We start from the raw sequence: 9932 nt of genomic DNA, 5'->3' as shown, positions 1-9932 counted from the left end.
GTAGGGTAAGGGATGAGGGTAGGGGATGAAGGGGTGTAGGGTAGGGAATGAAGGGATGTAGGGTAGGGGATGAAGGGATGTAGGGTAAGGGATGAAGGGATGTGGGGTAGGGGATGAAGGGATGTAGGGTAAGGGATGAAGGGATGAGGGTAGTTGGATGAAGGGATGTAGGGTAGGGTCAGGGGATTAAGGGATGTAGGATAAGGAATCAAAGGGTGAAGGGTAAAGAGGGTCCTGGAATGATAGATGGAGGAGAGCGATTATGGACAGCTGACGTCTGGTGGCTGGTTGGAGCTGGGGGAATGGAAAGTTGCTATTCTGACTTTGTTCAGATTGAAAAGGATGTTCGTGAGGTATGTGGGGGAAGACTAGCAGCCGAGAACCTTAATGATATGGTCAGGGTCAGTTGAAGATGGTGGCTGAAGACAGTGGTACTGAAGTCGACAGAGGGTCGGAGGCTGCTGCCAAAAGTCAGAATTTTTGTGCGAAACGGTAAAGTGAGTCAGCATCAAATTTTGTGCCCTGGGATGTGGGAGGCTCCAATGCCAAACTGGTGCTGAGCCGAAACCAAAGTGAGCTTCCACATGAACTGCATTGTATACATTGTAAACAATGAGATGGTCCTTTGTTAAGGATGTCTATGACGGCGTTGTTGTCTGATAGATTGCAATGGTCTTTTTGGACCATTTGTGCCCCCAAAGAATGGCTGCTATGACTAGGGGATACATTTCAGAGATCATGTAAGAAGGGCTGTCAATTGACAACTGAGATCGGCTCCAGCACCCCTGCGACCCTTAACTGGATAAGCAGGTTACGGAAGATGGATGGATGTAAGAAGGGGTGAGGGATGAGAATACGGGCGGCCCTACATCTTGGAACTAATCACTGCCGCCAAAGCTTATGGACGGGGCTGCGTCTGTGAATAGCTGGATATCTTCTGGCTTGGTGATATGGTTGCCGTGAAAGAAGGAGATGCCATTTGAAGAGGAGAGGAACTGGTGCCACCATTTTGGCTCCGTTTTCATGCTTCTTCGAGTGTGATGTGGTCATGAATATTTGGAACAGAGGCGGAAACTAAAAGGAGGTGTGATAAGAAGGATCAACCTTCCCGGATAATACAGAAGGAGTAGTTAATGGTGCACTTTAGGACCTGGAGGAAATTTGATGGATTTTCTATGTAGGTAGGGATGCTTGGAGTGAGACAAAGTTGAGGGTGATGCAAAGGATTTCCAGGGACGTGTTAGGACCTATGTTTTTATTTTTATTTATTTTTTATATTTCATTCAAAAGTCAGAGTGTATAGGCCATGTGATGGTGTTGAGGGCGATAGCGTGATAGTGAGGAAGTCGTTTAAGAGATGGATGACGTACAGGAGTTTATCGAGGTTTGTCAAGATCCAGAGTGGATCTGTGAGTGCTTCGGATAAGCAGTCGGAAATTTGCTCTTGCACCCGAAGGACAGACGCAAGGAGGAGTAATATGCACCCTTCGAAAGGACACCAAAAAGGTACCAGTAGTCAGGGTAGGTGGGAAGGACTTTGAAGGCGCTGGTGACATCTGCCTTAGGCGACCAGGTGTTTGAAGAAGCTAACAAAATGGCAGTCTGTGTGGTTCTTTAAGGCGGTAGCTAGAGCGTTAACATTAATTGAGGTATAGAGATAATTTCACAGGCTTTGCTTGGTTGGATTGTGGGGACAGGTTGGTCTGCCGTGGGCCTATTCGCAGAAGGAGCAGGTATCGAGGAAGCGGGCGCTAGATATGTTGCTTCCTAGGTTGGCATAGTTATTGCAAACAATTCTACCACCCTGGTAAAGGAGCGGTCTATCTCTCCTATCTACACACTACACCTTGGGGAAAGGGCCAAGGTGGTTAGCTAGGTGGTGGTGGGTTCAGGGGTGATGGATTGTGCGGGGACTAGAGGCAGGCTACGGAAAACGATGGGGCTTTGTTTACTAGAAGCTGAGTTTAAAGGCAGGGACTCTGTGAGATTGCATGTGGCGGCCGGATGGGGTGGTGCGCCTTAAAGCTTGCAATTCAGGGAGGAGCAAGCTGCGAAAACCCGAAGATATAACTTGGGTCTAGTGTACCCCAGTATGTTCACTGATTGAACTGCTGCAAGCAACCAGATGCAAATATAACATGATACGTATAATAAATTGCCGCCGAACCGCTGCGCTCTGGAAAGGCAGAGCAGATGATGACACGGTACATTGAAAAACAGTGGGTGAATTTGACTTTTGTGAGTTTCTTGGAGCAGGTGGGGAGCAGCAGTGGCTGTTAGAGTGCAAAGCGGTCAAGAGTGTCTGGCAATTCCCTGGAGATGTGGGAATTGCATGTGGATGGACATGGAATACAGAAGCAAGAGAAAAGGAAAAGATGCTGGGATGGAGGAATGAATGTACATGGGTTCATAGTGAAGTCTGTGGAAATTAAATTGCAAGCTGACGTGTTTCTGGAACAGAGGGTGCTTGAAGAGGGTGGGATACGACCTGGCCCAATGAAAGGGCTGTTGTTGATGGCTGGGCTTTTCCGGCCATGGGATGCGTCATGGCATCATCGGCTTTGCGGCTGGCATGGCGCAGGGAACCCGGAAGTGCTATGGAGGCTCGCAGAGTGAGAGTTTTGCTGTGCTGTGAGTCCGTCAACAGCTTTAAAAGTGTTTTGCTTTTTTATCGAACTGATGGAAAGAGATGTTGCGCTGAATGACAGCATTCTTCAGTCGAGAGATTGTCCACTTGGAAATGTGGGATTGTCGGCATGTAGAAAGAGGGTCGCCTGGTTTCGGCCATCGTTTGGGCGCCTGGATCTCCGGCGGGTGGGAGAGTGGCGTCGGGGTTGGACGATATCCTTCAGACGCTGTAGTCGGCATTTTGACTGTTGCCTTCTAAAACGTTAAGCACATCAGTTCATTGTTTTCTGCTTTTCACATTGAAAGCTCTGACCTGAGCCCTTGAGGATTCAGAACTGTGAGGCAGCTTATCTCTCTCAGTTTGTGAAGCTAATGTTAGCTGTGGACTGTATAATTGGATCCAATCCGCACCTTCTTCATTGTTACCATAACTTGCCAATTATCTAACTGCTATATATAAAAATGCCCCTGTTTAAAGTCATGATAATGTTGAATATTAATGAATATGTATAGTTTACCTCTAATGTAAACCTAATGAATGTTTTTCGCCTGTCTTTCAGAGTTCAAACTAGTTACTGTAAACTGGAGTGAGAGACTCACAAAATGACTTTTACGCGCTGGCTGGTCAGTGATTTTCCGTCAACCACACAGCCCTAAACGGGACAGGAAGGGGAATAGCGACGTAGCAGGAACTAAGAGTATGGCAGAATATTTTTTAAAAAGTAGAGGAAGTTTCTGGATTGGGTTCTTTTGGCAGCGCACCAGTTGCTGTCAGCTGTAACAGTGCTGTAGCATGCTAGTTGGTTTAGCCCCCTTAGCTGGGTAAATCAAGTTCAATGGAATATGTTTTTTGTCAAACTGTATGCCGATAGTTATACTGAAGTCATGCATATCTGTCGATACACTTCATTAATTTACAACGGCATTTCCAGAATGTGTGAATTAGTGGAACTAAAATAAGTATATATGTATATATATATATATATATACACATACATATATACTTACATACATACATAAATACACAATTCTCAACTATTGCTGCCTATGATAAAACAAAAACATGCTCGAAATAAACAAAACTGAAGATAGGTTGGCTGGTCAATAATATTTCCTACTGTTGTTATGTGTTGTTTTTAGTGAAAGGTCATTAATTTGTTGTTTCAAACTTCTGAAACTAATGAGCTCCCAAGTTGAGGAGGTGCCAGAATGCAGACAGTAGTAATGAGTTCCCAGGACTTGGAGGTGTGAGAAGTCTGACATCTGCCTGCATCCCCACCAGACCATCATTCACACTTCTAATTGATGTTCAAGTTGCATTTATAATTACTCTACACAAACTAAAATTGACTTTTTATTGTAGTATGCTATTTCCAATAAGGAACACACAACTTTAGATTGCAAGAAACTGGTAGTGGCATGATGCCACATTGTGTAGCAACTCCTGGCCTTTTCGTTAAGTGGCATGCATGTTCTCTCCATATTTGATTGTACTCTTTCTGAAACGATAAAGACATACAACTGATGTGGAATGGGTTACTTAAGGTCATAACATTCTATGCACAAGCAATTAATTGACATAATGCATTTGTATCACTGATCTTCAACCAACAGATCAACTAATTTGCCACCTGCTGTGCTTCCATTGAAACCAAACACTGTACAACTATAATTAAATCTGTGCAGCAAAGGCTAGTACAGTGGTTCCCAAACGTTTTCCGTGCACGGAATGTGCCAGCAACATCAGTACCATCAGCAAAAAGGTTCCAGCATCAACAAAGAGGGGGACATTGAGTCATTAAGGAGGACATTGAGTACTAATAGGAGTAGGGAAGTGGGGAGTGCTAATACTGATCAAAAAACAAAATACATTATACAATAATGAACAAAATATGAGGCATGATGTGGCAAGTCTACCATTTCAGTAAAACATTTTTTTCAAGTGTTAAACGCACAACCCTTGATCCAAATGTTGAACCTACAATGGCAAATTAGGTGACACAAATACCAAAACACATAATACACCTACAATATTAATAAAATCTATGGTGTCTATGAACAAAAATGCTGTAACAAAACAAATCATTCAAATCAACAAAAAGAAAACAAAGGTTATTTTCTGAACAAAACCATAATAAAATTAATTACTATTTAAATTAGCTTTTCTGGCCTGTTGTGTACATCAAGATTTTCCTTGGTAAATACGTTGGATACAAAGGTTTCATATCCTGACACCACAGGTGACATCCATTATCTCAGTAAATGGGACCAGGACATGAACTTTCCATCACAATGTTGAAAAAAAATCCTTATCTCATCCATTTATATCCCTTGATGAGCTTGAAACCTCTCTTGAACTGCTGTACTGCAGTCTGGTCGAAGCTGTCATTGCCCAATTTGAGACTGTGGACAAGACAATGGAATTAGCATTCATGATTTAGCAATACGCCAGTGATTTTCTTTTTTGTTACAAGTTAATCCGGTTTTAATAAATGTCTGTTAAGCCACCATCTATAGCTGAATGAGGTAACACAATGGGGATTGAGCCTATGGCCTAGTGATGATAGCCCTGGCATTTGCAATACTAGAAAGCAATTACCGGGTTCAAACATGGGATCAAGTTCTCTCTCCATTATTTAGGGGTAATGGAGAGATCAGAAATAATACAGGGGAGCATTATCTGGAACAGGTACAAGAATCTTTTTGGCACAGTCATTTTGCTAGAAATAGCACACCCTGCTAAAGAAAATGGGAGATTTGACCACTGTGCTTTAGTTTATCTTGGTGCGGTCTATAAATAGAGCGCTGTAAATGTACGTGTTACACTAATCCCCGGATATGAGTAGCACTTTACCTCTACTTCGAATAAAAACTGTTCCATCTTGTTTTCTCTGCTTATGTGTTAATAGGGAAAAGTAGATATTTTTAAGTCTACAAGTAGACTTACAAAAGTATAGATTTCCCTTGGTTCGAAATTTTAAGTAGAAAACCATCTGCGTCGAGTGACACATTATGGATCAGTTCACTCCACGTCACCCCAAGAGCTTTTTCATCAGAATGCAGAGTTAATCTGAGAGGCTCCGGACAATAAGTTGTTGTACTGAGTGTTAAATAGTGTGTGTTCACATGATGCTGCTCACTGGAAATACCCCTAATTTAGACATTGCCTCACAATAATTGTAATGACCAGACACCATCATCAGATTCCTCCATAAATATAACTTGTTCCCTCAAAAGTTTTTGTTTTTTCTTTATCCTCTGCCTGCTGTATCTCTGATACACCACAATCTCATTCAAGTAAAACAGTCAGTTAAGCAATATAAAAATGAAAATAAACTCATCAGTTTGACAAAAAAATACAGAAAACAAAAAAGCCAACAAACAAAGAAAAATGCAATTACTTTGGTATCCCTTTAATGCTGAGTAGTGAGGGATTGAAGGACAGTTCTGTTATAGCTCAGTCTTAGTATCAGATACATAAGCCACAATTATGATTTTAAATGTCTGTAAAGCGTCTTTGAGAACTATGAAAAGTGCTCTATAAATAAAATGTATTATTATTATTATTATTATTAAAAGTCAACTGGACGAGCAAGTGTTTATAGAGGGTCAAGGTAATGCTCGTAACAGCCCCATGCTCGCGGGACGCATTTGTGCGCACGGAGCAAGTGTGAAAAGTGAACTATGAAAGTGAACTACTTCATTTTGATCTGTGTGAACTGAACTTTGAGCTAGCTCTAGTGAAGGGTGAACTTCCACATCAATAGGTATAACTGCCACCATCACCACCATTTTTAACTGAAAACGCCAATGAGTCTGTGGCCATGAATGTATAGGCATCTGTAAATCTGTTTGTCATTTTAGGCTGAGCCTTCAAAACTCACTTTTAATCTTTAAACACTAGGAAGTGATTGAATATTATTCACCTCCTACATTAGCCACTGGGACAGACTGCCCAACCTTACTCCCTTAGGGTCTGTTAATTAACATTTGAAGTTACTAGTTAGAGAGACAGAGCACTCATAAGTAAAAGCTAGTGACCACATATGAGGCAAATTCTTTGGTAGCCATTCAACATCTGTCAAGCTGACTATGGTAGGTAAGTGTGAGATTGCAACTTTGTTTGAATATGATTGAGGAGTCAACTTATGGTCATACTTGGTGGTTTTTAAAGGTTTTAACTTAAGCATTGATCGCAAATCTTTATTTCAAGTGAGTGGACTTGGTTGATAGTTAATCATTACTGGCAGTGTCATAATGCACTTCATAAAGCATATAGCAATTATATGATTAGTGGGTTTATCAAGAGAAGCCAAAATAAAAAAACAGCTGAGACTCAATGTTCACATTTTTACAAGTCTTCTTTTTTTTTTTTAAGTAACATTTCAGTTGGTTCTGATTTACCTGTATAGGTTTTGTGCCAAGTAAACAGAATTTGAGTTTCCTGCTCCAGTTCAGCTGACAGTGTAGTCTTTGTCACATTGACAAGACTTGGAAGTATGCCACGTTATCAACCTCAACTAATGTTTTTCGCAATTTGTCATATATTTTTGAATTTGTTTTGACAAATTGAAAAGGCACATACAAAGGTGAATAGAAATGTACCTTGTGATGTGTGGAGTAAGATTTTCCCCACTGTATACAGTTTGATCCAAGCCTGTAGAGAGGGGCTCTATTAATAATGATAAATGCATTACTTATTAAGACAATGGAAACCAGATTCAAAGAATATTGCGGTAAATTCAAAGCTGCAAATCAAGTTACTCTACCAGACTATCAATTTAGAAGATCTACAAGACAAAATTGCAGCAATGAAACAGCTTCCTTTTTTCACAGGATTTCCCCTTTCTGCCTTGGTAGCCTTCTGTTGGAATCAGCATTTTACTGACTTTTATGGATTCACAGAAGGTTTAATACAATGCCTTATGATTGCAGCAGCCAATCGTAGGCTATATCTTTGCATTTGGATGGTGAATGTATACTGAGGTCAAGAAAAATATTTCCCTTACCTCCTGTAGGGCCATAGTTACCAGCACTACATTACAATAAACTGGAGAATTACTTGACTGAAGTTCATTACCAAATTTAATTTTTTTATCATTTTAGTGTAGATTTTATTTTAAATAAAGAAATGTATTAACCTTATCATTCTCGCCTCCCTCCAAACAGATGGAGCCAGTGCTTTGCTACGAGTCCAGAAACAGATCATGTATGAGGACCATCTATCCTTTGCCCGTACGAATCACTGTCTACATGATTCTAGGGGTCACAGTCATTATAACAGTGTGTGGAAACCTTTTGGTCACTGTTTCAATTGCCTATTTTAAGCAGCTCCATACTCCAACCAATTACTTGATTGCCTCTCTGGCTGTGTCCGACTTTCTTTTGGGGCTGTTAGTCATGTTCCCCAGTATGGTTCAATGTGTAGAGTCGTGCTGGTATTTTGGTGACGTATTCTGTAAAGTTTACATGAGTTCTGATGTCATGTTGTGTACAGCATCAATTCTAAATTTGTCCTTTATATCACTGGACCGCCACTATGCTGTTTGCCAACCTCTACTATACAGAAGAAAAATGTCTGTTAATGTTGTGTTAATCATGATTCTGCTCAGTTGGAGTATTTCAGCTCTCATGGGTTTTGGAATGATTTTTCTCGAGTTAAATCTTTTGGGTATTGAGGAATTCTACTATAACCACACTGTGTGTGAAGGGGAATGTGTTTTGTTTCAGAGTGGACTGTCAAGTACAGTCTCATCAGTACTTTCCTTTTATATTCCAGGAATAATAATGCTTGGCGTTTACCTTAAAATTTTCTTAGTGGCAAGAAGACAGTTGCAAAGCATACAGAACTCTAGCTGTATGAGCTCAGAAAGAATATCAAACATGAGCAGGACAAAAGCCACTAAAACACTTGCTATCATTATGGGGGCGTTTCTTTCTTTTTGGACTCCTTTTTTTGTCTGTAACATCATTGATCCGTTTATCAGTTACTCAACACCACCAGCTTTGTTTATAACACTTGTATGGGTGGGCTACTTGAATTCTACTGTGAATCCTTTAATATATGCATTATTTTATAGTTGGTTCAGGCAGGCATTTAAATTAATCACTTCAGGTAAGATCTTTAAAGCTGACATTTCAGAAACAACACTTTTCACAGCATAAATTGGAAAAAAAAAGATTGTAAAAGCTAATAAAGGCAAAATAATTGAAAATTAAGGTTGAAATAAAGTGTAATTTTTCTCCCATCAATCTGCTTAAAGGCCAACAGTAAAGACCAATGTTCAGGGGCCCCAGTGACTGAACATCTCTGAACATTAGTGCTTTTGGTCAGATTCTGCAGTGGGTCCATGAAAAGACAGCACTCCTGTTACACTAAGCCTTAATATTCTTCTGGAAACCACGGATAGCCTGGATGCCCTTATGTGATTTCATCTAGTGACATTTAAAGAGAGACGTTATGGTGAACATGTGAGGGTACAACGAGGGGTCAAAGTTATTAGTTTTGTTAGTTTTTCTTTCAAATGCAGTGCATTTAAAGATATATATGTTGACTGGAATACTGTGCATACCCTTTAACATGAAAAGGATCACCTCACAAACCCTAAGATTTAACCATAAAGCCTAGTTGGACCAGGCTGACATGAAACACCTTTATAATATGGAAATTTCATGAAAATAAGCCTGATTTCTTGAAGTAAGCCTGGTTTAACTGTTAATCTTGCTTTATGACACACCTGTAAGGTTATTAAAAATTAACACAACCAAAAAAGGAACATAAAAAATGGAGATATGATTAGTACCCCTCAGCTCACACCTCTCTTTCCAAGTGTGTTGGGGAACTAAAGTGGCCTTCAGGTAAGGAGGGTGATCTTTAGGATGCAATACTAAAAAGGGCTTCTCTTATCAATACTTGGTTCTTTTTCATGACTAAATAATTGCTTTTAATTATTAATAAATAGTTAATTATTAAATGTATGGCAGGCTTAGAATTTTTTTTTATATTTTAAAAACATAGTTATGCATAATATATTCCATCTCTGCCAATGAATCCCCTAAATCTTACACAATATTCTTTTAAACAAAAAACCCTTAAAGTAAATGTAATTTATGTATGTACTCTTAAAATATTTTTTTCTCACAATTCTCACACGATATAGGTGCCCATGATAAAATAATTATTATCATTCAAACGTAATAATAGGGTTAGGCCGAATTACAGCAATTCCAATTCATCAGAGAGAATTGTACATAAACCGACTCACTGTTTTAACCATACCCTCGACCTTGTTCTGGTATATGGT

At 39.9% G+C, this 9932-nt stretch overlaps 1 protein-coding gene across 1 annotated transcript; it reads left to right on the top strand.

The window, feature by feature from the left end:
* The first annotated feature begins 2534 nt into the window (after positions 1–2534).
* Positions 2535–8793, top strand: LOC129092264 (trace amine-associated receptor 1-like). The gene is made up of 3 exons (XM_054600143.1): positions 2535–2612; positions 7798–8086; positions 8159–8793. The coding sequence occupies exons 1-3, from the start codon at positions 2535–2537 to the stop codon at positions 8791–8793; spliced, it is 1002 nt and encodes a 333-aa protein (XP_054456118.1).
* The last annotated feature ends 1139 nt before the right edge of the window (positions 8794–9932 follow it).

This window comes from Anoplopoma fimbria, chromosome 1 (assembly GCF_027596085.1).
Source record: "Anoplopoma fimbria isolate UVic2021 breed Golden Eagle Sablefish chromosome 1, Afim_UVic_2022, whole genome shotgun sequence".
Taxonomy (NCBI): domain Eukaryota; kingdom Metazoa; phylum Chordata; class Actinopteri; order Perciformes; family Anoplopomatidae; genus Anoplopoma; species Anoplopoma fimbria.
This window is presented reverse-complemented; position numbering and strand designations above follow the sequence as displayed.

Coding starts and splice junctions, on each gene's coding strand:
- LOC129092264 (XM_054600143.1), top strand. CDS start 2,535: ATGGGATGCGTCATGGCATCATCGGCTTTGCGGCTGGCATGGCGCAGG. Junction 2,613..7,797: donor GTGCTATGGAGGCTCGCAGA/GTGAGAGTTTTG, acceptor CCCTCCAAACAG/ATGGAGCCAGTGCTTTGCTA. Junction 8,087..8,158: donor GTATTTTGGTGACGTATTCT/GTAAAGTTTACA, acceptor TTATATCACTGG/ACCGCCACTATGCTGTTTGC.